The sequence below is a fragment of the Phytophthora sojae genome, assembly GCF_000149755.1.
Source record: "Phytophthora sojae unplaced genomic scaffold PHYSOscaffold_1, whole genome shotgun sequence".
NCBI classification, from domain to species: domain Eukaryota; phylum Oomycota; class Peronosporomycetes; order Peronosporales; family Peronosporaceae; genus Phytophthora; species Phytophthora sojae.
In genome coordinates this window covers 7,641,738-7,668,912 of record NW_009258115.1, presented here as the reverse complement: position 1 = coordinate 7,668,912, position 27,175 = coordinate 7,641,738, and the positions used below count along the sequence as shown (strand labels likewise).

Sequence of the window (27,175 nt, the reverse complement as noted above, 5' to 3'; positions counted from 1 at the left end):
ACATGCGCGTGAACTGGGGCTGGCGTGCGGCACTCTGCTGCGCGATGTCCAATCTTCCGGCAGCAGAAGCAAGTCAGAGGACGAGCGCTCCGACCTCTTCCCCCACCATAAGCCGAGCGCCGTCGATCACCCGTGCGTCGATCTCCATGGGCTCGAGTGCGGATACCCGAGAGACGCCCGGCATAGCGCGCGCGTACGACGCCGCCACCACGTAGTCCTCGCGGAGCGCGAGGGCGAATGCCTTCTCAAGCGAAGAGGGTTCGGCTCTCGTGAGGCAGTACCGTGTCATGCCTTCGCGCATCCCAAACACAAAGACATGCACCTGAGATGCCATGTCAATGGGGTGGGTGACAATGCACGACGCAAGGTGTCGTGTCTTCTGGACGTAGTCGCGCATGGACATCTTGCCTTGCTTGAGAGCGAACAACTCCGCGCGAACGCGCGACTCGTCTTGGGGCGGATCGAACGCGAGCCGGAGATCACTCTGGAGTGACTCCAGCGTAGGGAACGCGTTCTGGTCGACGACGAGCTTGCCGAGGGCCCACTCCTTGGCCTTCCCGGACAACCGGGAGAGTAGGAAATTGACCTTGGCCGCCGACGCTTCGATCATGCGCGAGGCAATAGCGATGTCGATCTCGCGGAACCAGCGGTTCAGTGGAAGCCGATCGTCGTCCACGCCAGAGTAGGTGGACGTCTCCAGTTTGACGACATCGTTCCTGGAGGAGCGCGAGGGAGTTGTGACCCGCCGATTCGTGTCGGCGAGCTCGCGTTCCATGAATTCTTGGGCAGCTTGGCGCTGTTGTTCCGGCATCGCTGAGCTCAGCAGCGAAGTGACAACAGCCTCTCCGGCCATCGCCGCGAGGCGATGGAGAGCTTCCCACTCAATGAGCGTGAGATGAGGGAAGGCACCGTGCTCCAGGGTTGCCCCTGAAGGTCCGGACGTCAGGACTTGGCTCATCTTGGTCTTGGTCGTTGGAAGGACTACGAAGTGCTACCATGTGTAACGGGCCAGGTGTGTGTCCGTTACTAGCTTACACGTAGCGGTGAGGAAGCTTAGTTAAGACTCGGATTTAGTGAGACCAAGCAGTCAGTCTTGGGTAAAATCAACTCTGTGTTATGTTAGGACCAGGGCGGCTACCCCTGGTCTCATGTGAGCCACTCAAATGCAGGTCAACGCCTGATTGGCTGAAATGGGGTCTGGCTCCCCCAATTCAGCTAATCACGATGGCCGTCAGTACACGCTAGCCGTGTACTGACTTAACTACTTTATGTACTGTCAATCTACCTACTTATGTGACTGGGTCCCATTACACCCCCTAGGACCCGATTGTAGATTGCGTGTGGTAGGAAGGTACCTGTATTGTTCTCCTGACATTCAGGAGTGGTGCGCGTGGGGCATCACGAATTTACCTGTATTCGGGGTGCAACCTAAATTGACAGGCTGCATATTGTGTGTACAGACTCTGTATTGATATTGGTTATTTTAGAGAAGGTCTTTGCTCGTGATCTCACTCCCATTCAGGACTCCCGGAACGAGTAGCGCCCGGAAGTTCTCTGTATTCCTGTATCTTTGATCAACTGCGATTCTCAAGGTTGAAACTCGGTCCGCCGAAGATAAACAACACCTATAGGGATTGCACAAGGTCACACGTCAACCGGAGCTTATATTCATTGTAAGTTTCGGGTTTCCGTAAGCTAAACCCTCCCGGGTCCAAGCCTACCGGACGTACACTATACACCCTGGACGATAAAGGCGTTCACCCGCCTCGCCTCACTTGCACGCACCCATGTTGTCGCCCATGTGCAAGTGTCAACGTGTCGGAGCTCATTGCATTCCTTGGCATCGTACGTAGGACCCCACAGACGTGGAATAATGTTCCCACCTTTCACGTGCTTGCAGAGCAAACACCTACTCAAAACGCGGCGACACTCTTGAGCCAGGTTCACGATCTCAAAGAGCTCAGTCACAGTCGTCATCATAGGCTCAATTCCACGGTGGCCCTGACTGCCACAATGCGCGACGATCAAGATGCGCTGTAGTAGCGCCACCTCCACCTCAGGAACCCAAACACGTTCTGCCACCATAAGCGTGTCATCACAGTCTAGTTGCGCGGTCGGTGGTGCAAGTCCAGCGTACTTCCGATGTGCATCCTGTATCTCGATCAGAGTCGGAAACACGAAGTCACCGGCGCTAAGGTGTAGTCGTTGCATTTGCTTGTCTGCCGCGGATAGGGATGGTTTTCGACGAGTTCTACACTGTTCAAAATTCTTTTGGAAAACGTGCAAAATTCCATTCAACATCCAAAAGGCTCCCAAACTACCCACCAGAATATTCTAGAACTCAGTGCTGACTTTGTCTGAGCCTCAGAGGCCAGTGTCTCATTGGACGAGCGCTAGGACCATCGCCACGGTAAGTGACGGTGCCTTCACGAGTATGACTTAATGGGGAGTCTGACTTGTGGCACATTGTGACCGCAACGTTGCAGGCGGCGATGGTTGATGGCCATGAAGATCAAAGCGTCGAAGCTGAAGAGTGCCCGTGGTCGGCTGCAGCACTTGCAGCATCGTAGTGATGACGATGCGCTTGACGATGGATGGCTTGAGCGGCCATGAGTCCTTTGTTGACTGCCAGCCCATCCACGATCTGGTCGCCCATTACCTCCACCTCACAGCCGACGTTGGCGACCCGACGGAGACATGCGCTCGGTCATGAAGAAGATACCGAGCATGGCCAAGATCGCCGCCGTCCAGGCCACGCACCAGCCTTTGTGCTGGTTCTTCACGATGCTGCTCACAGAAAGAGGCTCGCAGACTCGCATCCTGTCGGACCATCCGCCTTGCGTCGCGAGTTTCTGGAACTTCTCCCACCATAGGCGCCGGACGGCTAACGGATCGTCCTCGTTGAAGTCTTCCAGAGCGCTGGAGCTCACATACGGCCTGAACGACATGATCGTCGTCCCGCCTTGGGTCATCGCCGTCGCCACGTTGGTGGTCACCTCGCCGGACGAGCTGTCGGAGTCTTCATCGCTTGAGTCCTCCTCGCTCGAGTCCGAGCTTGAGCTGTCGTCCGAGGGGTCTCCACGTTTATTCGATTGCTTCTTGAGTGAGTCATTCCGGGTGGCCGTTTTCTTGGTCTCCGAACGAGAGGAGGCAGCCGGCTTGGATCCCGCTTTCTCGGTCGTCGCTTGGGTTGCTTTCGATGGAACAACCCTGGGCGTCGACTCTTCCTTCTCATACCTAACACCAGTCATCGGCGCCAGCGTTGCTTAAAGGTGGGCGGCTGGAAGGTCGCCATCTGGTTTGGCCCGTCTATCACTTGCGTGTCCAGTGATGACGCCACTGGATTCTGGGTGCATAGTCAGGCGCCCCGTCTCTTGCTTGACCTGAACAGTCGGATCTGGTGCGGGTGTCGCTTGAGCTCCTTGAACATGGGATGATGTCGTCCGAGTGTTGCGCAAACGCGTTCTCCAAACATTCCCCTGGTCAGGGCCAGCCGCCTTGTCCCTCGACTGGGCTGCTTCTAGCAAAGCGATCCTTCGGTCGAAGAGCTTCTGCTGTTCTTCCAGTAATCTCCGCTACTCTTCCAGGGTCTTCTGCATCCTGGCCTCCTGAACTTGCAGCTTCGCGGCTTCAGCTTCGGACCGGAGATGCTCTTCCTGCGCGCGCTCCGCCTTCACGGCTTCTCGCGCACGCTTCAAGGCATCTTCCTGGTTAGCTCCCACGACTTCGCGGGCCTTCTCCGTCGTCGCCTCACGTATGATCACCTGAACTGGGGCCTGTGTGTCGAGGGCACATTGGTTTTCCAGGGCATCCTCCCGGTCGACCAGCAGCTGAGTGGCCTGGTAGGTCTGGAAGGTTCGCTTCCCCTCGTCAGCGGCTTCGGGCTTCCGGTCCGAGGCGTTGTCCTTATCCTGTAGCTGTTGCTTCATCTCCTGAACACTCGCATCCACCCGAACCATGGCATCCTGCGTGACTCGTATCATGGTCAGCGCTATCTCGGAGGTTCTCGACGCAGAGGAGTGAACTGACCATCCGGACTTCACGGATCGACTGGGCGACCGCTTGGAACGGCGAGGGTGCTTGGATCCTCGGCGGCCACGGCGCCTTTCGTCCTCCGAGCTGGATTCGCTGGAAGAGCTGCTTGGGCTTGACCTTCGGGAGCGCGTGTGCCTCCGGGACGTCCTCGACCTGTGACCACTCCGAATGCTGGTGTGACCCGACTCCGACATATCGACATCGTCCCATTTCACCGGCACTGGTGGTGTAGGGAGCACCGTCTCCGTGACTTGCACGCCCCAGCCTCCCTGAATGGGGGTTGAGCCACTTCGGGCGGTCATGACCATTCCGGATGGAGCGGCATACGGCATGTGAGCGCCGATGGCTCCGCCAAGCGACCACAGCGAGGATCCCGACGACGAATATGGCTCCGCGAGCGCAACCCGGACGTGGCGCTGGGGTTCGACTCCTCCGAATCCGCGGCCGTCGTCCCAAACAGACTTGACTCTCGTCCTGAACTTCGTCGGGAAACTGCACTCTGGGTGACAGACATCCGCACGCTCAGAGCGTCCGCATCTTGACTCGCCGGGATGGAAGACCGGTAGGACAAGTGGGAGCTCATGGACGGGATTGACGACGGACGTGGCGGGCCATATTGCGGACGCTTAGATTCTGGGCGGCCCACAGCTGAACTCGCCGGACTTCGGGTCGGCCGGACTCCAGCCACCCTCATCCGGAAAAGACATTCTCGACCGAGCACGTCCATTTCCCGGGTCGACATTGGCACGTCGTCGTCCGGGTGTTCCTCCTTGACCGCTTCCAGGGCAGCATCCCCCAGTGCATGAACGTCCAGCGCTGGTATGACTCGATTTGGGACGCCCGCAGCGACGCTTCGCCATTCCGAATGTTCGTCAGCCAGTTGTTGCTGAAGCTCCTGCATGAGCATCCGCACCATGATCGGCTCCACCCGGGGAGCCCGTGCTTGAAACCACTGGGGAATCAGGTTGCGAAACCTTATCCCGCCTCGAAGAATAGCGTCTGCAGCAGTGCGGCGCACTCGCGCAGTGACAGCGTGATCATGGGAATCATGGCCGCAGTGGCGTCCGCGGCAGTGCACGGAGACAGTCGGACCAAGCTCCAATCCGAAGTCCAGTTGTCGCTCGGGTGCATCATCATCGAACGAGCCCATCGTCGAACGAGCCGCAACGTATCGGGACGTCGCCATGGCTGCCGTCCACCACGCTTGAAAGTCGGGTGTCGGGCTGGGCCATGTGTACTCAACAGTCGGGGACATCACGAACTCGAGCGTCACCCTTTCCCAACGGCGGACCTGGTCGGCCACGAACTCCTTCATCCGGGCGGCGGACGCCTGCTCTCCGGAATCTTCGTCAGGACCAGTCAGGTCGATGACCATTTTGGGGGTCCTCCGAGGTGGCCACCCTGGGCGGCGCATCCGGAGCGGCGTTCGGAACGGGCGAGCTTGGTAACGGAGTCTCGTGATCGACAGCACTGCACCAGATGTCGCTCTGCCGTCGACTCGTCGTCCCAAGCGCACGACAAATTCGGCATCGTCTCAATCTGACTCGGTCACCAGTGGGTCCGCCAAAAAACGAAAGAAGTCTCGACCTGGTGACGAACGCAAGAAGTCTCCGCTTGCCCATAAGGACATGAAAGATTTGACTCCTGAAGAGTTGGCCGTGATCAAGGAACCGGATCGAGGGATCACTTCATGGCGACACAAGGACATCCTGGCCACTTTCGCACCCAGTACGATTTACGCCGTCTATCAATCCGCAGGTTTCCCTGACTACGCACCGAACCACAACGGCGGGATGGGGCCACTCAAGGATCGCTTCAATGTGGACGAGTACCGGGCGATTATGGTGACTTGACCGGGTGAGCGGATGTACAAGCGCCGTGTCATCAACCTCGTCTTCCACAAGCGTTACGACTTGGGCGTGAAGGTCCACGTCGTGTTGTCCAAGATCGTGAAGTTCATGAAGGACAACTCGCTGGTCATCTGGTACGTGGGACACTGGGTGACGTATCCGGAGGACATCTCGTACGGGGTGAAAGAGAAGAATAAACGCAAGGGACTACACGATCCCGCCATCAAGAAGTACGCCGAGCTGGCCGCCGAACTTCTGAACGCATGGACCCCAAAAACGATCCTGTACGAGCCAGTCATCTGGGTGTATCCGGCGAAGGTCTGTCCTTGGATCCTGTTCGACAAGTCCGAGAAGAAACCGGATGGGAAGTCGTACACGATGGCCGAGCAGCTCGAGATCCTGGATCGTGAAGAGCCAGCTCGCATCCAGTGGACCAGGTGGACCCTCGATAGGATCATCGTGGATTGTCCGGCGCATATCCGGAAGAAGCTGTTATCTCCTGGTGAGCGTGCCAAGAGTCCGTTAACGAATCATTTCGGATAATCGAAGGCATCACGTCTTTCAGCCGGTAGGTTAGCGTTTTAGACAGGATTTTAACGTCCACTGCCATCAATGCTATAGGTCGATAGTTCCCTACGTCACTGCGATCTCCTTTCTTGTACAGTAGTGTAATACACGACTTCCTCTCGGACGGAAGTAAAATACCACGTTCAAGCTACATTAAGTTTCGAACGACCATATACTAGCCGAGCTCAACAACAAATTTTATCGAGGATTTGGCATTTGGGGGCGAAGAGCTAGAACGCTGAGAGGAAGACTGCTCCTGACTCACACACTGATCCTATCAACACTGTTGCACTTCACACCCCACACCAATATTCCGCTCGACTGCATTCAACGTTGGCAAAGGATGCTAAACAAGTTCATCTTATCCAAGAAAAACGATTCTGACTCCAACTTCGTCCAACTTGCCCCATCAGCGCTTCTGTATCGCATCCGGATACCAAACCTTCAAGTCCAGCTGAAAGTCCAACGCATTAACTTACTTCAACAGTTTGTCCGACAGCTACAACAAGATAAAGACGATCTCTGACCAGCTCTCGTTCACGAAGCAGTTATGAAGTTGACGCCAAGTGTTCCTGTAAACGATAAACTGAGTTTCTTGGATATATCGCCAAAGAGATTTAAATGTCTCCTACATCCAACTACGTTGTCCGTCTGGTGGAGAGCATCATGGCGCCTGTGGCATAAAACAAGTTGGTCGGCTACAGGCCAACATCCAACATCGTTAAAATCGTTGCTGAAGGCTCCAATTTGGCTCTCAAAATCTCCTGAGCTACATTACGAGACTCGATCGTTTCGGCGAAGTGTAAGGGATAATGGGTCAGTGTTGGGTATTGTTTTTTTACTGGGATATCCACTGGCATCATAGGCATCGAAGGATCGTTTAGACCGCAAATTGGTACATAACCCGAAAAAGCGTAGGCAAGGTAGCACACATCAAGCTTTCTTCTACTACGACACAGGTCGCAATTGGCTAGAAGCCGCTTATGTAGCAATGCAAATACCGCTCGCTTTGTCTTGTGTGTTATTGGATTGTATGTTTGGGTGTGAGTGGGTCGGAAATGCGGTAAGCGGTTCCAGTTGCCGAAGCAAAAAAAATTCCGTCACCCCCCGAAAGGAACTGACGGTCTCAGTTTGCCGCTAAACAAAAGGTAAGCCATAAGCCCTCAAGTCACTGTCCCCAGTGGCTCGGCTCGGGTCCCCACCCAAGCTACATGGCTGGCTGCATGCGCTCTGTCGTGGGCACAGAAGCACGGAACCGAGGTTTCCCCCAATCCAACGTGTAACACGACCACTACTCCGAGTTTAAAACAGGCGGGCCGGCAAAGCCGGCTTTTATCGCCAAATGGATCTGCCAAAACTCGGTTGGGTATGAGACTTCGCCTGCCGCTGGCAGGCAAACATGGGCGCCTCAGCGTCGCGGCTCCGAAGAGCAAAAGGTGCGGCAGAGCTAAGTCTTAATACGGCGGCGGGTGCCAGCTGCAATTTTTCTTATCCTAAAAAGGCGTTTAAAACACTCCTCATTAAGGATGGTAACGGGTTTAAAGCAGAAAGCCACAGTACTACAATATAATCATGCCAAATAATTACGTCGGACACTCATACAAAGTAGCAATGTTGAGCGACTGTCCGGCGGTTGCGCCGTCCGTGGGTGTCTCGACGCGGAGTGGGTCGTCTCGTAGGTATGGCGGTCTACTGCAACATCCCACGACTCTTAATTAGGTGTCCCTAAGAACGCCTACTAAGCACCATCTACACCTAATTCCGTGCTATAAATCCTCGACTGCCCTGAAGGTACCAGTTATCCCAACAGGCGGAACTCCCGAAACCGTAAAGTAGTTTATTTATGTAGATGTATGCATGTACTCCCTGTAGTGGTGTCCGCTGCCGCTACACTCCGCTGCTCACTCCCGTACGCCAGGCGCCCTCCCGCTCGCTGCCTCGGTCCGTCTGTCCGCCGCGCGCCAACTTTCAAATGGGGGATGTGAATCACATCATGTGATAATCACACCCGGTAAAGTCCGATCGGCTCCGTGTAAGTACGATTTTTAGCGTTTCCATGTCTAGTTTTGTAATTTAGTAAATAGTTTAAAAGCCAGTGCGAGTCGATTTGATGAGTAAATAATGGGTGCAGAAGACCGCGGTAGCGTAGTCGAAATGACAGGTTTATGTTTAGGGGCGTAAAGCGTGACTGCGTGACACACGGACAGGATTCGTGTATAGAGATACATAGAACATACATAGTTATGCGAAGTTGCAGTGTATCGCTTGGGCTTCAAAGATGAAGCTCATATTCATGGCTATTGCCCCGCTGGTGGTATGAATAAAATGTTAAACTTAAAACAACATGATGCTGAGCTTTGGAAGTCGTGAGTAGGGGCCTTCATTTCAAACGAGACAAATGAAGTTAGGGGATGGCAGCCCTGTCCAAAATGATAGATCCGCATTGGGGAGGGTATCGCGTAATCGGGTGTTCAAGTTGGATGACGGTACACCGTTCACCCTAATCAGTCGTGCCATGACTGTTTATCGTGTACGACCTGAAGGGCGCCTCGCCCTGTTTTGAAATTTAGTTATTTCGAAGACCATTCGTATTTACGAAGAACAAAACATACCACGCAATTCGTATTGCCGAGATCTACCCGATTCCGGTCTCTTTTCTCAATTGAAGGTGAAACTAAAAATATTTTTCAAAACCGGTGGAATGATTATCAAAGGTGCACGACTATTTAGGTCACACGACTATTTAGGGTGAACGGTGTATCCAGGGGCTAATGTTAACTTGGTATTAGTGATATTTTTTCGAATATAATATTGATAATATTCGATATTAATATATATTGGGTAGACAAACCCGATATCAATCAGATATTTCATATATCATTTCAAATCTCACCGAATATCAAATATTTTATATGATATATCCAGAAGACCTCCGCCTCTAGCCTCTTAGGAGTGCGCTTCCTTCAATAGGAGTTCTCTCAGCATGGCAATGAACACCACCTAGAGCTTGTGCTAGCAGTCGTGTTAGATATTTTGTTAGCTCGACCCCACGTAAACATATTACCCACGAATCTCATATTTGAGCTGGATACACTCGATATCTAAACGTGTATTATTGCTTCCTATAAACATCGTTGTTGTTATCAGCGATGGAGTTGAAGCACAATATTACTGAAGTAAGAAATGCTTTGGGATAATGAGCAGACAGAGTTGATATTTGACCACTGTTATGGGTCTCGAGATAGTTGCACCCAGTTTACGACTTGATCTTTCGACAGGTATCAATATATTCACTGGAAGTGGCCAGAAGGTACTGCCCAGTACGCACTATCTCATATTGGTTCATATTATTATAGGAACTCGGATAATTGCAGATCTAACTACAACTGACAAACGGCTTCGTAATTGATGCACACTGTTGTGCGGTGTATATTGAGGCTACAGAGAAGTGTTAACCAAAATTTACAAGTCACGTCACTGATACTAGAACCGGCACATCAACACTTGATGTCATCCGGCGTTTCAATCAATCTTCGGTAAATAAAATTTAGTCAACCTTCACATGGCAACTCGTCATCTTGGACTGCCCAGACGGGTGCAGATTAAAATCTAGTGTGAAAAGGCTGAAGTCCTAGTGTAGACCTTCAAACGGTGGACTTCCGCGTGTTTTTTATGAAGGGGGATGACTTACTTAGTGTTTTTTACGTGTATTTTATTGAGCGCGTAGTGATGAAGCCAGAACGGGTCTTACGACACGGAATGCAAGCGAATGCCATCGCGTTTTCTTCTATTACACCAATGGCCTTCTCAGGAGAGCTGGTAGTCTTTTCCTCTAGCTGGTTCCAGCGCTTAGCTCGATAATTACGTCCTATGAGATTCCACAGGTGAAAGCCCCCTAGGAGGCCACCAGCATGATAAATGGTTCGGTCGGAAGCCCTGCGGGTCACAATGAAGTCTTACACAAGGGCAAGAAAAATGCAATCCAAAGCCTTCGTATCAGTGAGCCCAGCTTGCCTGTAATCGACGCACATGAGGCATTCATCCCTTGATTGATTTGCACAAGGCTCCCATCCGTTTTCGTATCATACACGGTCGTCATCCCTTTTACACTAGCTTTTAATCTTTTCTCGTTTGGGATTTACCTCTGAGGAGCAAGTCCTCACAGTAGAATACCAAAGAGAACTAAGTAGACTATCTTATTATACGTTGGTGGCTTTGGGCGTACCAGTGCCCACGTACTACAAATACCTTCTTTTAGTTTTGACGTAGAGTATTACTCAACGAACGCGCAACGATGTACCCAGCAGTGGGCACTCGGTGGGTACTACCCACCGAGTGAATACTTGGAAAATACCCGCCTGTAACTAATATTACCCAGACCGAGTAGTTATAGTACTGTACCACCTGTATGCGTCTAATACAAAAGGTAAATACCCGGTCCAGCTGTATCTGAATCCTGGACCGTGTAGCGCCAGCTGTATCCAAATAAATACCCCAAGCATCCCACGAGCAGAGGGGCAAGAGAGCACTACAACCCCAATCTACGAGCTCGTGCCTGCCGAGCGAGCACGAACTATGAGGTTTTTCAGCTCCCCCATTTAAATACGAACGCAACGAGCACCCGCGAGCAGCGCTCGTTACGGATCCCCCTTATTGGGCAAAATAAATTAATTCAGCACTACTTGAACGTGCCACCACCGTCGCGTGCCGCCCGCAGACGTCGCCAATAGACCCGAGTACTACTCCGCCGTCCCGTGCAGGAGAAGGCGGAGCAGCAGAAGTACGAGCAGCCGCCCGCAGTGCGAGACCACCACCGAGAGCTACCTGCAGTAGGAGGAGGCCCCACCGCCGCGTGCCGCCCGCATACGTCGCTAAGAGGATCGCGAACATTTCCATTGCGTTGGGTAGGAGAAAACACGAAGGACGGTGGTGGGTGGTAACCGAGAGCTTGTTGGCATGGTTCGACCACCTGTTGCAGTTCGTGAGGCCGTTCAAGCTTATCAACCCTCTGCGGGCTAAACGCTTAAACCGCCGGAGAAGTCATTCATTTTTGAGTGGGGTGTACGCGTGGAGTATATCGACAATGATGAAGTGAAAACTGGTTGGGTATATCTTGCCGACGAGGCGTGTCGACAGGCAGGTGTGAAATTGGTGTTGTCGCAAGCAAGAACATCTAGAGCAACGGAGCATTTACGAAAGGTGCATCGAATCTCGTCGAAGAAAACGGCGGCTGCAGTTGAAGGGAAACGAAAGCGAGATGAGACGGTTGCTCTTGTCGAATTTGTATCGAACAAACCCTCAACGCCTTCATTTGCTGCTAGAAACCCTTCGCATCGTGAACAATAACTTGCCTTTCTGTAGCGGCGAGTACGAAGAATCCCGAGTAATTCGGCAGGTGGTGGTGAGAGAAGAGATGCAGACTATGATAAATGCAGAGCGAATTGCGAAGGCAATTGTCGAGCTCTACAGCTCGACCAAAGCGGAGTTAATTGACTTCTTAGAACGTAATCGCTCCGATTGCGCGAATTTTGTGATCATGACAGACTTTTGGACTTGCCGTACAACTCATCGGAAATATTTAGGGTTGCGGCTTTATCTCGTGGATGAGTATTGGCAAATGCGATCGGTGATGCTTGGAACGCGAAAATTTAGCCCATCGTATGGAGATCGCGACGTTGGAATTCAAGGTCCATTTTCGGCGTGGCTGTAAAAAAATCTGCAGGATTTCAGACTTCGGAAAGATTTTGTTTTTGCTGCCACGAGCGACGCTGGGCCTGATGCCAAAAACTTGCTGGCCAACAAATTGAAATACAGGTGGGAATGGTGTGTTGCGCACATGGCCCATGCAGCGACAAAGGAAGCATGTGGAATGAGAAATGATGGAAGTAAGTCGCTGAATCCGGGTATGACGTCGATTTCACGAATTAAGAAAACGATTTACCAAGTTCGCACTGTGGAAACTACTGGCAATTTGTTTCAAGAACTGTGTAGAACACAACCTGAAACTGGAACAACCCAACTTCTTGATTACAATCCAGCCCGATTTTTAAGTCTGACGACAGCAATTAGAAGGATTCTGGATAAATGGACTGCGATTGTTGCCTGGTATGATGAGAGGGCACGAAAAGCAATCCGCGAAAACAAAGTTCCGCCTACTTTTCCACTACAAGACGATCAGCTAGATTTGATTCATCTACTCTCATTGCTACGGCCGATTGCGGGTGTTAAGCGTATGTGTCAAGTTGAAGAACCAAACCAAGTAAATGTGCTCCATGCACTTTATTTGATAAGGTTAAACACGCTTGATCTAGACAAGCCTCTCAAACACTACATGTCGACCAAAGAAAACCCGAAGTTTATTGCCAAACATGAGTTGACGGACCTGGTTCAATTTACTCGAAAACGCCTTCAAGAGGCGCTCGATTCATTTTTTTTTCGAGATATTACAAGACGAGTGAGACTCAATCAGCTGCATTTGTGTTTGAGATGCAATCTCGGCGTCACCCGACATACAAAAGACCTGAGAAATCATTAAATCTTGTGGTAAGGCTGTGCTGTATCGACAATGGTCACCGCGCGAGAGAGGCAGAGGTTGATTGGAGTATGTCAGCGAAACAATTAAAGAAAAGTTTCGGGAAATTTTGACAGCAGTAACCGAGGACCGTACTATTTTCGAGTATGCAAGTTCTATTTTCGCATCGCGCCCGAGATCGGACTTTCTGGAAGAGATAGAAGCAGAGTTTTCGTGTACAAGTAGGCGTACTGACATTCAGGACCTACCAAGATCGCGAGTTGATGATGAGTTGAATCGGTGGAATTTTGATGAAACTGCAATTGGAGTCAAAGCGAACGGCGAAGAAGAAAGTGTTTTGGAATTTTGGCGACGGATGGAGCAAGAAAAAAATATCAGGTACTACCAAGAGCAGCAAAATTATTTTTCGCAGTTCCTACATCGTCTGCTCATATTGAGAGAGATTTTAGCGTCGCTGGTAGTATGGTGACCCCACAACGCACGCGGATCACCATAACAGCAAATTCATATACACTTACTTTGAGTTCAATAATTGCCGCCCTTGCCTCAGCACGCATCTGCACCTCACGCTGCACCTCCTCGATCACTGCGCTGAGAGCGCATCCCGCAGAGAGTTTACGTTTTGCCACGGATGTCGACTGCCTTTGCTTTTGGAGGGCTGCCTTTGCGTGTCGGTCGCTGTCCTCGGGTGCGGCTTCTTTTAGTTTTGGCTTCGAAGATTTTGTAGGAAACATTTCTGCTTTCGCTTCAGCAAACATACTCTTCAACATGCTGCGCAACCATGAACGCTCAGGTCGAGTTTCGTCATCTTCTCGAGCTGGCACACCGTCAGCACGCGCTGTGACAAGCTTCGGCGACAGGCGGTACGTGTCTATATGCTGCTCACATGCTGCACACTTCTTTTCGCTGTCGGCTTCAGCCTGCTTCTCCACCTGACTCAGTCTTGACTGAAGTCCTCCAGCTCCGTCGTGATCTCAGCGTGCCAGATACCACGGCGGACGTGCTGTTGCGCAACTTCTGCTGTCACCTCATCGATTTTCTTTTGCACAACTGCGAGGACGCGTTCCTCAAGTCGCGCCGCCGCACCGGACATTTCGTTGCACATCGCTACCTCAGTAGCTTGACGCTCCTCATTACATCGTCGAGCAGTGTCTTCAGCGACCGCTTGCTTTAATGCATCGCTCTCTGTTTGAACTGCATGCTGCATCCGAATTCCCAACCGTGCCTCCACAGCGCTCACGGCGTCATTAATGGCACACAGCTTTGCATCGGACGGCCTTTCCGAGCTGTTGACACGCTGCTCAACAGCGGCTACACGTTCGTCAACAATTGCCCGTGCGATGTTGCCAAGCGTCTCCCGGTTTCACTCTTGATCTGACGATCCTGAACTGCCAGAGCGGCGATTTGCGTGACCAACGTGACACGAGGCGACTTGAAATTTTGGAGAGTTTCCGCGCAGCTGGCCCCGGCGCCGATCCAGGGAGAGCGACAGTGTGGGAAAGAAGGGTCGATTCAGGATGGTGTACCTGTGGAACGCCCGAGCATGATGGAGGAGATGTGGAGTATCGATACCTGGTTGCGTTTGACCTCAACTGGCCGGAGGTGCGCAGCACCCAGTCCGGCCCCGACCTAGTCTGACGAAGGGAGACCGTAAACGTATCCCGGAGAGCTACCCTTCTTGACAAGGCCAAGGCATCCCAAGGTACTTCGAATCCCCGGCAGCTCGAGTGTGAAGCTACTCAAGTGTACCAAGCCATCGACACCCTGAACTGTACCACCACCGTGTTGAAGACGAACATCCAGGATACTGCGACTACGAAGACCCCGAGTGTGACCCGACAATGAGTTGAGGACTTCAAGCAGCGAGACCAAGTGGACACTGAAGCTCGTGGAGTCGACGGCAGCCTGGATGGACAACCGACAGCTCGAATGGAATGCAACTACCCCGAATGGCGGATGGCCATCCTGAATGGACAACGCCCGGAGTGCCCAAGTGCCGATCATCCTGAATGGACCAACACTGCCCTGAATGGAGAAGCCCCAAGCCACCGTTGTTATCTGCCAATGGACCGACGCCCAGGAACGTGCCAAGTCAGCGAAGTCAGCGACCAAGGTGCCAGTTCCGAGCGTGACTTGGTTTCACTATGGAGAGTGAGCCAGTCTGAGTTCGATGTGTCAGCAGTGCAGCAGATCCCTAGGTCAGGCACCTGAGTCCCTCCGACATCAAGTGATCGCGACGCGACGCCCAAGAAAACCCGAACAAGTGTATGAAGATATGAGCAGAGGAGACCGCGTGAAGAATCCAGCGGCCCTCAAGGTAACAAGACCATACGAAGAAGAAGAGAGAGATACAAAAGAGAAGAGAGATAGCCAAAGAGAGAGAGAAGAGGATAAAGATCAACAGAGTTTGTTTTGCGTTCAAGTGCACAAGTGCCTGGTTCGCAATTCGCCTAAGGACAGCCGCCGCCCACGGGAGAGTGTACCGCCTAGGAGCCCACGAGAGGGTGTACCATTCGGAGCCCCGCTGCGAGCGTTGAGTAACGCCTGGTCCAAGGCCCCCGAAAACTTCTCACTACATCATCAAGCCAAGTCCGGTACCCAAACGTATTGCCCAATCGGGTTGGTACACCTGTTTCATTTCCCAGTTGTGGCGTACACTCTCAGTGTGCGCTTGTATTTCATATTCCCTGTGTTTTAGGAGGTTGTGGCAATCGCCCCCTAGGACCCGATTGTAGATTGCGTGTGGTAGGAAGGTACCTGTATTGTTCTCCTGACATTCAGGAGTGGTGCGCGTGGGGCATCACGAATTTACCTGTATTCGGGGTGCAACCTAAATTGACAGGCTGCATATTGTGTGTACAGACTCTGTATTGATATTGGTTATTTTAGAGAAGGTCTTTGCTCGTGATCTCACTCCCATTCAGGACTCCCGGAACGAGTAGCGCCCGGAAGTTCTCTGTATTCCTGTATCTTTGATCAACTGCGATTCTCAAGGTTGAAACTCGGTCCGCCGAAGATAAACGACACCTATAGGGATTGCACAAGGTCACACGTCAACCGGAGCTTATATTCATTGTAAGTTTCGGGTTTCCGTGAGCTAAACCCTCCCGGGTCCAAGCCTACCGGACGTACGCTATGCACCCTGGACGATAAAGGCGTTCACCCGCCTCGCCTTAAACGTCTCCAAAGCCTTATCAATTGCACCCTGCCGCTCTGTTTCAACCCGTTTCATTTCGTCGACCTCGCCATGTATCCTGCGCATTTCTGCCTGGGTCTGGACGCTCAAAATCTCCAAACGACTGGTAAGGGCTGCCTCCGTGCGCGCATCGTGCTCGTTTTGCATCTTAGCGAGTGTATTCGGATGCGTCTCCAGCATAGATCGCGTGTCTTGCAGATCCTGCTGGAACTGAAGGGTCGTCGCGTGTTGGCGTTCTGCTAGCAGCTGCACTCCTTGCTGCGTTGACGCCTGTGCAGCTAATAAAGCCTCGCCTTGCGCCTGATCTTCTTATAGGGCCGCATACTCCGTTGCTAATGCCTCTGTGCGCACCCAAAACTGGTTAACAACGCTCTCCGACTATCCATCAATGACCAGTAGCTGTTGCGCGCGTTCACCATCGTCAAACCCACCCATCCTTCTCGTAGCAACAACTATTTCTTAATTAGTTGTGTCATCGCTCCGATATTCAGCAGCTGCGGCAGCCCTAGCTTGTAAACGGGTCATGGCCATTTTCGCTCCCCAACTCGTACGCCAATCCCGCAACCCAAGTCGCTTACCAATACGTCTGTACGCGGCACGCGGCGGTGGGGGCCTCCTCCTACTGCAGGTAGCACTCGGGTCTCTTGGCGACGTCTGCGGGCGGCACGCGGCGGTGGGGGCCTCCTCCTACTGCAGGTAAGCTTAGCCGATATTTATTATTATGTTCCGTACATTTTTGCTGTTTTTAGCTAATGAATTCTTGTTTTTTTCGAGCGGGCTCGTTGTGCTCCCCTGTAAAATCGGATCATGGAAGAGCGCCCAAATCCCAACGAGCGCGCTCGCAGGCTTTTTGCTGCTCGCGCTCGTTCCCGCGAGCAGTGCACCTGCTCAGCTCGTGGGATGCTTGAAATACCCGGTCCGAGTATTCAGATATCTTGGTTACCATGTGCTCGTTGTTCTGATACTTGTTAGTACTGCGACGGTTCAAACGTACCAAATTCTGGTAGCTTGAGCATTTGCTCCATAGTTAGCTATCATTATGCTTGAGTACACAAAGAATGTGACGCTGCGTCAATGGTTTGCCGGATCAACCTGATATTCATAATGACGCTAACAAAATGGCCACAAGCTAGCTAACGATTGGCCAAAAATACTTGATATACGTAATCATTTCGTACTTAATGAGATCTTAATATATCATACTAGGGCTCCGCGTAGGCTGGGATAGGAGAATTTTGGTATAAACCCCTTCTTTTATTTTTTATTATATTTTCTTATTAGCTACGGTCATCTCCTGCGCCTGCTTCGCAGCCGCAGCATCTGCCCGGAAATTTGACAGTTCAAACTGTCTACCGGCAATGCTGTACAAAATTATGAATGCGAATCTTGGTTGAGATCTGTTTGGAGCTTGTAGAAAATACAAACGTTTTAGTATTTACTTCATTTCGTTCATAGGTACCCAGCTCAATATATATACTGATTCATACCAGTGTTGTCGGTAGCGCACCGGTTCGATCTGCCCACGCATATAAACCTTTTGGAGGGCCCAGTGCACCACCGGAGTCGTACCGGTTTCAAGAAAATATACCAGTAGATGTCAGGAGGGTTCATCGTTTGACTTGATGTACCACGGATATAATCCTATTTGGTCTGCGATAGCAGCACTAACGTTGCTTCCTATCCCAGTATAATATATTAATATTAATATAAATTTTCCTGAGGTATCAAAATATCATATAGTAGTAATATTTTACATATCAAAACCGAAGGTGCTCGATATTATATTAATATCAATATTACCCATTTTTGAGTTATTAGCCTGTAGAAGAGAGAATACTGTACATGTACAGTGCTGCACCGCGTATTCAGCATGGATACATCAACGGGTTCTAGGGAGGAATCATGTATCATAGGTGATTGGCAAATGAATCGTGGTCGAGATATAGTCAAATCTCAATCGCATATATTGGGGTATAGAATTAGAAAACGCGGTGCAGCACTGTATTGTTCAATAAGATTACGTATTTGAGATGCAAGTTGCATTGTGATTTGGGCATCTTGTTCTCACCCTCGTATTTCCGCAGATCTTTCCCCAGGGAAACGATGGTGACGCACAAGAGGCACGTGTGGTTCAAGGTTCCGGACAGGCCAGTCCAGTTTGCTCCTATGACGGATGGGGTCGACAGCATCGGCGATCTCCGACAGAGAGTAGTATTCGAGTTCTTCACCCGCAAGGTTCAAGATCAAGTGAAGTTTTATGCGTCTCCTGCGGCTCAACACGCAAAGCAGCCGCTCGACCTCGACACGAAGGTGGACGGACTTGGGGTAGACTTGCTGCACCCGGTTCTCGTGGAAGCGCCGCTTATGTTTCCTCGGATCCGCGTTGTCATGCATGGGGTGAGACTTGAGGCGCCGCGCCTTGAACGCAAAAAACTGCTAGACCAAGTGGCCACGAGTCTGCTGGCCGACCAAAAGCGCTACGTGCTCCTTGCGGCGCCAGAAGGGTCTGGGAAGACGTCGATAGTCATGCTATTTGAACACCACCACGCTGATCTGAACTGTGTCTTCGTCTCGTTCATTTGGGAAAGGGGGCCGGTGAATGAAGTGATGCAGCAGCACGGACTTGATATCTGCGGGAGGAAGTCGGCCCTCTCGGAAGACCAACAGCATGTGATCCTGATCGACGACGCTCAGGAAAAGTACGAGGACAGGGCGTTCTGGAAGGCTCTGATCACGGATTCTTCGTCGTAGTTACCAAGCAACATCCGCTTTGTCATCGCTGCCAACCACGCACTGCATGGTGAGAGCCCCATAGAGTTTCGGTCGATTAAGACGTTCTGGAGGCCGGATTTTCTGTTGAGTGACGAGGAATCCTACGGGTTCTTGGCGCTGTCAGTGGTTGGATTGCCCGAGAAAATGAAGGATGAGACAAGGCGATGCTCGCGCAGCTCATGGTTCGTGAGTGTGGAGGGCTGATCGGTGCTTTGCGAGTTGGTTTCAATATCCTCGAACAAGAGTTCCTTTTAAGCCCTACTCCGTCTGAACTCGAGTTGATACTAACCTGAGCAAGGTGTAGCTGTCAATGCTGTAATAAACTGATAGATGTTCGCGATGAGCTAGTTTGGAGACGGCATTAGAGCCGGCGCAAGTAGGCGTTCAATGCTCGTCACGAAAAAGATAAAAAGTCGTTCAGTTCATCTTATTTAGCAGTTTACATGTAGAGCTTTGTCTAAGACATTAATGCTGATGGAGTACATGTAGCGAGATCGGATGACGGCCACAATTCATTGCTTTTTCCAGGTACATCGTATCGTTGTGAAGCAAAACCAATAGGGATGGAATGAGCTCGAGCTCCAAAGCAGAGTTCGGGCGACGCTAAATCAGGGTGCCTGGATGTATGCTCAAGCTCACATCGATAAGCTTTTGGGTAAGAAGCAGCCCCTCGAGTACATTAGCCGTGGGTGTTTAACCGCTTCCGCTATCCGTTTGCCCTGCACTTGCAGCAGCAGCAGCTTAAAATGGTTTTGAACGAAGTGTCTGGGCCGCACAAGTAAGTTCTAGGCCGTGCAAGACGCTGCAAAAACACATTTAGGGATCCCACTTGCTGGCTTGCGATGGGTCAGAATGCTGGTAACATCTATTAAGCTTAGTCCGTGTAACTAGTCATCATGTGGTCAGTGGTCAAAACTTCGCAAAAGGAGTGGCGTTTGCTGGTCTTACCGGTAGTTAGTCCACTCCCGTTACATGTACATGTACTGTGTACATGTACTAAGCTTTACAACATTCGAAGCGCAACCCATCATACAATATGCAGATAATGGGTTAGCACGCACGAGATAGTGACAAGCACCACCCAGCAGTAAAGTTTGCTTCTATCATAAGCACTTCGTTTAACCGTGCAATCTTGGAAAAATACTTAAAGAGTAATAGCAACGTAGTTTTAGTGATAACCTTGGATTGTAGTACGAATCTAGCAAACAATCCCTGAACCGAGTTAACAACAATTTGTAGCTTTTAGTCATAGTTGCTAAGAGTTAAACCGGTAGCAAACAACCCCTGGGTTGCAGAGTCATACATGTACTAATTCGTAGCTTTATTAAGTAGTTACTTAAGTTAATGAATACCCGCTTTTGGAAATAAAAGTACCCTGTTTCAGTAAGTTAGTAAAGCTCCGTCCAAGCACAGCTCTTCGACCTGTGAATAAGCGGTGCCAATATAGGAGGAAGAGCGCTGACAGAAATGCTCCAATTCGTATTGTAACATGACTACACGTAGAATAAGCACAAAAAATATTCTTTGCTCGACGAAAAGATCGTTTCATGCTCAAACGCTATCGATAGTTCTCAACGAATTAGGGGTTCGGGCGGTGGAGCCACTCGAATTGAAGAGTAAAGTCGGCGCCTACAGAACAAAAACAAATGTTAAACACTCGAGCAGGAAAATCCTCAAGTTGTCTGTCATGGTAGGATACCGACCGAGATGTGCCAGCTCGTATTGCAAAACATTGAGAATCAAAGCAAACAGGATTGCTTGAACTGGATAAAACTCCGTTTCCAGCACAAACGCCAGTTGGTACAATGGAGAGAACGCGAACTTGTGCCGCAGGAACGTGTTGAACGAAATCAAAAGCCCAACTTCCAGTACCGCAAATAGCAAAATATTCGCAATCGATACCATGCCCCAAGTGCCAGCTCCACCAGGGTAGTACACGACGTTCGGCAGCAGCTCCAATACGGACTTGTAGATGAAGAACACAATGGGGGTTATCGACTCGACGTACTGGACTAGAGCCACATACTCGGAATGGAACAGGAGCTTCACACCTTGAAGCACGATTTTCTTCGACCTCTCGTTGTGTCGCATTGCAGATTGTCTATTATCTGCGTCTGATTGCGAGTCTGTCGTTGTGTAATCACCCGCGACTCCGATCAATGGAGTAATTGACGCACTTCGTATGCGTCGGTATTCGTGATGCTCTTGGCTCTTCATTCTTATAGTTGGATCATAGTTGCTACTAAATACATTGAAAGCAGCAAGCGCATGAAGGTGTTCCAGTTTGTCTGTCGAGAGCGGATACGCTAAGCACGCCCACAGTCGAACTCTCTCCAGGGATTTTGAGGGAAGCGAAGTAGAGTTCTGTACAGCGTCGAGGATAATCATCAATAAATTGGTAGCGTCCGACGTGCCGGGTTTCTTTCGGATAAGTGTTTGAGAGTTTCGTCGCTCGTCCAGTAGCTTCAAGAGTGCTTTCCCATTAGCTCTCATGGCTCGGAATTCGACTAGCGACTGGAGGATGTTCACCGCGATAAAGAGCAGCGTTAAGGACACGGATCTTGTCGCCGACATGCACGCCGATATGAACAACGTACTCATGAAATCCACAGACAAGGCCACTAGCAGCGGCATGACGTCTTCCAGGTTGCGTGTACTGCTCACAGTGAAGCGCTTGGCTGCGAACTTCCATATCGGCAAAATGACAACTGCAACACCTCGAAAACCGACGGGAATGTGTTCAAACAGCAGCTTGTAGACTGGGAACGTGCCGCAAAGAGTCAAGAATGACAGGAAGAATCGGTTGTATCGGTCGGCATGTGGCCTTAATGGCGAATCCTTGGCAAAGAGGACGGAACCCAAGACTAGAAAAATCATCAGCGGCGTAAATATCCCAATGGGAATCGGCGCAAATTGCATCATGAGCGGCACTGGGAACCCAACCGCGCTGGCAGCGATAAGGCACGTCCCCACGAATAAGGTGCTGGCCCCCGCAGCTATCGCCATTCTTTTACGGATCGTAATGTTGAGGCCGGGGATAAATCGGATCAATTGAGAGTTCACGATGAAGCCCAGAGTCAGTTGAACCGAGAGCAAACGCAGCCAAAAGACATAATTGGCCCTCCACCCGTCCGAAGGCGGCCGCAACGGCAAGCATTCCACCAACAGAGCTGTCAACAAGGCTGGAACTGGGGTGAGTAGGCAAACCAACACTGCTCGACGCCGTGAGGTAGTTTTGCAGTACAAGTTGAGGCTTTCCAGGTGCTCGATGGAGTACGCGCCCTGACTTTCAACTTGAATGCCGTTCCATTTCCTTGCGAGGCACTTCCAGATCACAATATGCGGTGGCTTTTGTTGCGAAATACTCTCCACCTGGGGAGACGCAGCGTTCACAGTTTGCGCCCACACTTCCAGCTCAGCCATCTTGCCCAGATTTTCAAGAAATGGCACACCCGTGCATCGCGACAGCTAAATAAAGTTTCCGGTAAGGGCCCCAAGAAAAACAAATTAGGTTTTGCTTCGCTACGAAACGAAGCAACCGTGATATTTTCCGTCGAACGAAGGGAGGCGGAAAATAAGTTTTGCGGCCAAGCGCAAGAAGGCACGTTGCCTGTTTCATGGAATCACACAAGCTGTGCGGTGGCCAAGGCAAGATCGCATGTCCAAGTTTAGGTAGGGCTGTCGCCAGTGGTGGTTTTCCCCGAGATGAAAACGGGTTTCAGCGAAGCCACAGGGCACAGCCGTAGATAGTATTGTTAGACGATTGCTCTTGAGGGTCTGGGCTCATTCGGCTTTTGGACTTGTCGGTCGCAGCCTCCTCGCCGCCCAACACATCCAACGCGTCCACGCTCGTTTGCTACCGCTAGATTTGCTCGGGGACCCCCTTCGGCAGCGGACGTCGTCATCCACCGTTCGCCACCCGCTCACTATTAGTATGGGGGTAGTTCACGGCTGCCGCACACTGAACGACGACAAAGCCGATCAAGTTCGCGTGAAGTCTGCTCAGATAAGTACCGCTTGTCGGTAGTTTGTGACTTATTGTTGGATGAGTGGCATGCAGTGTTGACAGAACCCGCACCGACTCCGAAGATCTCCCCCCTCAAGCAACGTTGGCTACAGCACAAGCCCACGAGACAATCTTTCGCCCGATGCGGGGTTGTTGGGCACTCGCTTCGACCGCGAGGCTGAGAGCAATGTTGGTTAGGTGATTGGCCCTGGACACGAGCTTCCGCATGACCATCGCTAGTCGACCACCAGCTTCAGAAGTGCAGAAACCACGTCAAGTTAGGGGGAGGCAAGTCGGTGGTCGGTGATTGTGGCGGTCGTGCTGTTGGTCATGCGTGTCAACACGATAGTCACGCCCAGCAGGGCAACACAGACGCCTCACTCACAACACATGCTCACGAATCTTGCTATGCCAGTATTGATGCTTGCAGGACGCAAAGACAACAGCTCATGATCATCTCGACTATTCTTGGGGGTAGCCTTACCTCGATTCTCGCTAAGGCTTGCCTTCAATTATCAAGAGCAATCGTCTTTGCCCCCAACGTGCTTCTGGAGTGCTGGCAAGGAAACTCAAAATTATTGCTGTGCAGTACACCAAAGACAACGGGTTGCGGTCTTAGATTGAATTCAAAATATGGGTTATTCCTCCTGATCTGGTCAGCCAAGACCAAGACGAAAGATACTTGTCCATCCTAATAATATATATATAAGAGAGAAAAATAAAAGAAGAAATATAACAATCCAACAACAAAACCTGGTATTACCTGAATACGAAATGCCCTCCGACCGGGCGATTCCGGTCGTTACTCTCGGATGCCTCAATAACAAGTTCAAGGGTTTTCTGGCCAAGTGTCTTGCCCTGGTACCAGCTGCGGTCCCGTTGAAGCGAAAACTTGCCAAGCACGACAGGAGATGTATCGTGGATCTGATGAAATCCGGAGTTAGTATCGTCCAAGAAATCGGGCAAATGGTGCAGTTTTCGTCGCCGGTCGCCGAGAGGTTTTATTTCTATCGGCTTGTACCAGAATGCGCAGGCTGGGATCCCAATTCGTTGCATGCTCTTGTCACGATGGTTCTGGGAAGCATGTCAGCGAAAGCGCTGCTTGCGAGCGCTCGTAAAACTGGTGGTATGCCGGACGAAGTTACTTTTCGGCAGGAGGTTATGAGAGGGATTGCTGTCAACACCTTCGAAACGTGCACCATTTGTCCCGAACTGCCACGCGTGTTCCCGTCGTCAACCCCCGATCGAAATGAGCGCGGGCGTACGGTTTTCTTCGTGGGGGCGATGGATAGATGGGGGCTGGAGGTGGTGGTAGATGGCCTGGACAGCCAAGACTATACGTCGGGATTCGCCACGGGCGGGCGTTATGCCGCGCTTGAAGCCGATGACTACGCGGTTCTCGATCTACGTGGCAATGCAAATGGAACCATCCCAGCTGCTGAAGGAGAAGGTGATCACGGTGTTCTTCAAGTTGGGAGACTTCTCCAGGTGCCAGTGCGTTCTTGGCATGAACGAGACGCGGCGTGATATTAATCTGGGCTGATTAGTGCTGTACCGTGATGGGAAGATGAAGGCGAGTGAGTAGCTTCGAAGTTTACGTTTATATCGCACAATTATTTTGCCAAAAAAATCTGACTGCATTCCGCTCCTCCTTTTAGATGGCTGTTGGTTGTTGCGCGAGAACTTGTCTCGTTCTTGTTGTTGAAGTGTCATCCTATGTGTAGGCAAAATCACCGAAGCAGATTCTGCATTGCCACGCTATTTATTCATTTGTGTTTGCCTACAGGACTAGTTGCAAGTGTGCTTTCAGGGAGGGACTCTCTACACAGGCCGTGAAGGATGAGAGCAGTCACCCGAAACTCGTTTTCTTTCGAGTCCTCCAGATCCTCCTTGAAAAAGCTGGAGACTGACCAAGATGCCAGTCTACTGTAGACGCGAATCAAACCGATACGAAGAAAGTATTGAGCAATCCTGGCGCGGAAGTGGGCGACGTTGTGGCTGCCGTGGTCGACGAAGCAGGCGAGAGGAAGATCGAGGGGTTCTTGGTGTTTCGCAAGCGTGTGCGTCGACGACGCTATTGCATTCTGCAGGAATAGCGGCGGATGACGCTAAGTTGCGCGCTGTGGGCACTCATCGACGTCATCGAAGAGCGCAGGTACAATTCTCGACTGCATCGGGGACCGCGCGGAATTGTAGCATTGGCTAGTGGCGAATATTGATAGCGTAGGTTCGTGCAAAGAGGTTGATCCAACACACCAAAAACAGTGGTCAAAATGGCTGCGTAGAAAGAGTTTGGTTGGTGTCGTTTACGCGCGAAGCGACACTTCAGCGACGTAGCCAGTATTGGTTGCAAGTTCGCCGCCGCTCTATACTTGTAGTTAAGAACTGGTGTGTGCTATTGCCCTTCAGTAATCCCCAGCACGAAATTGGTACGTATGCTTCATTCCCAGCTGAGAGTCAGAAGCAGGCTCAGAATTACTGATTTTCCTTCGCAAAATTATTGCCTTGCTAACGTTGGCAGCCTGTCAATGGCAGGTCTTCTCGGTATTTATCAAGTTGAGAGACTTCTCGAAAACATCCACCCTCCTCATTATCAAACTCATCCGAACAATGGGTGACGCTGCATCCATGCCCCCCCCCCCCCAAAAAAAAAAAAACTCTGATATTTCGAGAAATCTCCAACCCGTTACCAACTTCTTCACGGAAAGACCATCAGCAAAAATTCTGCTACGACGATGTTGTCATTTGTATTTGCTTGAGGTATACAGAGCATGTGGGGAAATCGACACGAAGAACCAAAAACTCAATCAGCCAAAGAGCTGAGCCCGTCACCGTATAACTTCTTAACTACGCGGGCGAGCGCAGCATAAATAGCTGGGCCATTAACCTTTAGCCGGATATTTGGAAGACGATAAGACATGTTTTTCAGTACGTCGGCTTCATCTAGATGCACTACTTGCGTCGAACACACAAATATCAAAAGTGCTACAGGAAGATACGAAGGCGTCAGGATGGATTGATGTTCAAAGGCACATGTTTCACGTCCACTTCGGCCACTGGATGTACTGTACTGGTAGTCTGTGCTGGTAGCCTCCGAGTGTCGGCACCTGTAAAAGTCGGAAAGACTAGTTCGCCAACGTGATAGTATATTCACGTGCAGGCTTGTCGACCATGAAACCCCCTTCACGCACACGCCTCAGACCAACCAAGCAACGGCACGTAGAGAAATCCCCCAGCTTGAAAAACACCGTGATGCGCTTTTTATTGAGCTCGATCGCCGTCGGAATCCCAGTCTCGTTTCCACGAAAATCAATTACGGCGTAATCCGTCATTACAAGTGGAGCATATTTTCCGTTACGACGGAAGCGCGCGAGGTGTTCTGTGATTTCGCGGCCTTTGACGAGCAGTTCAATTCCCCATCTGTGGCTGGTAGCCTCACGACGAGGTATGTGGAAAAAGAAACCGATTTCACCATCGATGTAGCCACGAGTAGGCTGGCCCGGCGACGGGAAAATTCTCGACAACTCGGGACAGATCGCGGTTGTATATTCTGTGTTGAGAGCGAGGCCCTCCATCACCATGTGCTGGAACGTTGCTTCTTTTGGGAAAGTGTCAGCTCCAACAACACTGTCTCGCAACACAGACGCAGACATGCTTTCGACAACCTTGACGACGAGGTCGACCAGCGAGCCTGGACTGGATCCAGCACGATTTGAGAACAGCTTCCTGGTGTAATACACCAACGGAGAAGAGAATCGCACAACTTTGTCATGTTCTTGGACAAGAACTCCATACTTTTTTAGTTCCTCGATACATTCGATGTTCTGCTGGGCAACCAGCGACACAGGATTTGGAGACATGGCGAGACACTTAGCCAGAAATTCCCGCTTCTGTACGCTGATATGGGGTGCATCGCTACCTCCAAAACGCTGCGTCACTTGCTCAAGAAATTCCGTGGACAAATGGTACTCCATAAGCTCGACTTCAGAGGGGCGTCTGGTCTTGGCAAAATAGCTTACCATAGCATCAACAGACTCTTTCAGTGCACCGACGAGACCATCGCACTCGCGGACCACCACATCAACGAAATCGCTTCGGTTGACCCTCATTTTCATAGGCAATCCATGAGTTGGCGACTCCAAAAACGCTCGTGCTTCTTCGTCACTCAGCATGAAATTGCTTGGGCCAAATATATGGACCGATCCAAGTCGTACCAA

General features: G+C 51.0%; 5 protein-coding genes across 5 annotated transcripts; 3 read left to right on the top strand and 2 right to left on the bottom strand.

Annotated features, from left to right (window-relative positions):
- Positions 1-3,575: 3,575 nt before the first annotated feature.
- On the bottom strand, positions 3,576-5,410 carry PHYSODRAFT_263502 (hypothetical protein; the record flags this gene model as incomplete). The annotated part of the gene is made up of 5 exons (XM_009517847.1): positions 3,576-3,965; positions 4,030-4,304; positions 4,396-4,534; positions 4,784-4,987; positions 5,204-5,410. The coding sequence occupies 5 exons, from the start codon at positions 5,408-5,410 to the stop codon at positions 3,576-3,578; spliced, it is 1,215 nt and encodes a 404-aa protein (XP_009516142.1).
- A 478-nt stretch (positions 5,411-5,888) lies between these two features.
- On the top strand, positions 5,889-6,422 carry PHYSODRAFT_426714 (hypothetical protein; the record flags this gene model as incomplete). Its single annotated transcript, XM_009517846.1, has 1 exon — positions 5,889-6,422. A coding segment is annotated over one exon (534 nt), but the record flags the coding sequence as incomplete, so codon positions are not given.
- An 11,861-nt stretch (positions 6,423-18,283) lies between these two features.
- PHYSODRAFT_263564 (hypothetical protein) lies at positions 18,284-19,156 on the top strand (the record flags this gene model as incomplete). Its single annotated transcript, XM_009517845.1, is given in 3 exon segments — positions 18,284-18,924; positions 18,940-19,071; positions 19,129-19,156. The coding sequence occupies 3 exon segments, from the start codon at positions 18,284-18,286 to the stop codon at positions 19,154-19,156; spliced, it is 801 nt and encodes a 266-aa protein (XP_009516140.1).
- Positions 19,157-20,581: 1,425 nt separating this feature from the next.
- Positions 20,582-21,829, bottom strand: PHYSODRAFT_473187 (hypothetical protein; the record flags this gene model as incomplete). Its single annotated transcript, XM_009517844.1, has 1 exon — positions 20,582-21,829. The coding sequence occupies one exon, from the start codon at positions 21,827-21,829 to the stop codon at positions 20,582-20,584; it is 1,248 nt and encodes a 415-aa protein (XP_009516139.1).
- Positions 21,830-24,041: 2,212 nt separating this feature from the next.
- PHYSODRAFT_322488 (hypothetical protein) lies at positions 24,042-24,485 on the top strand (the record flags this gene model as incomplete). The annotated part of the gene is made up of 1 exon (XM_009517843.1): positions 24,042-24,485. One exon carries the CDS (start codon positions 24,042-24,044, stop codon positions 24,483-24,485), a length of 444 nt encoding a protein of 147 aa, XP_009516138.1.
- Between the last annotated feature and the right edge of the window lie 2,690 nt (positions 24,486-27,175).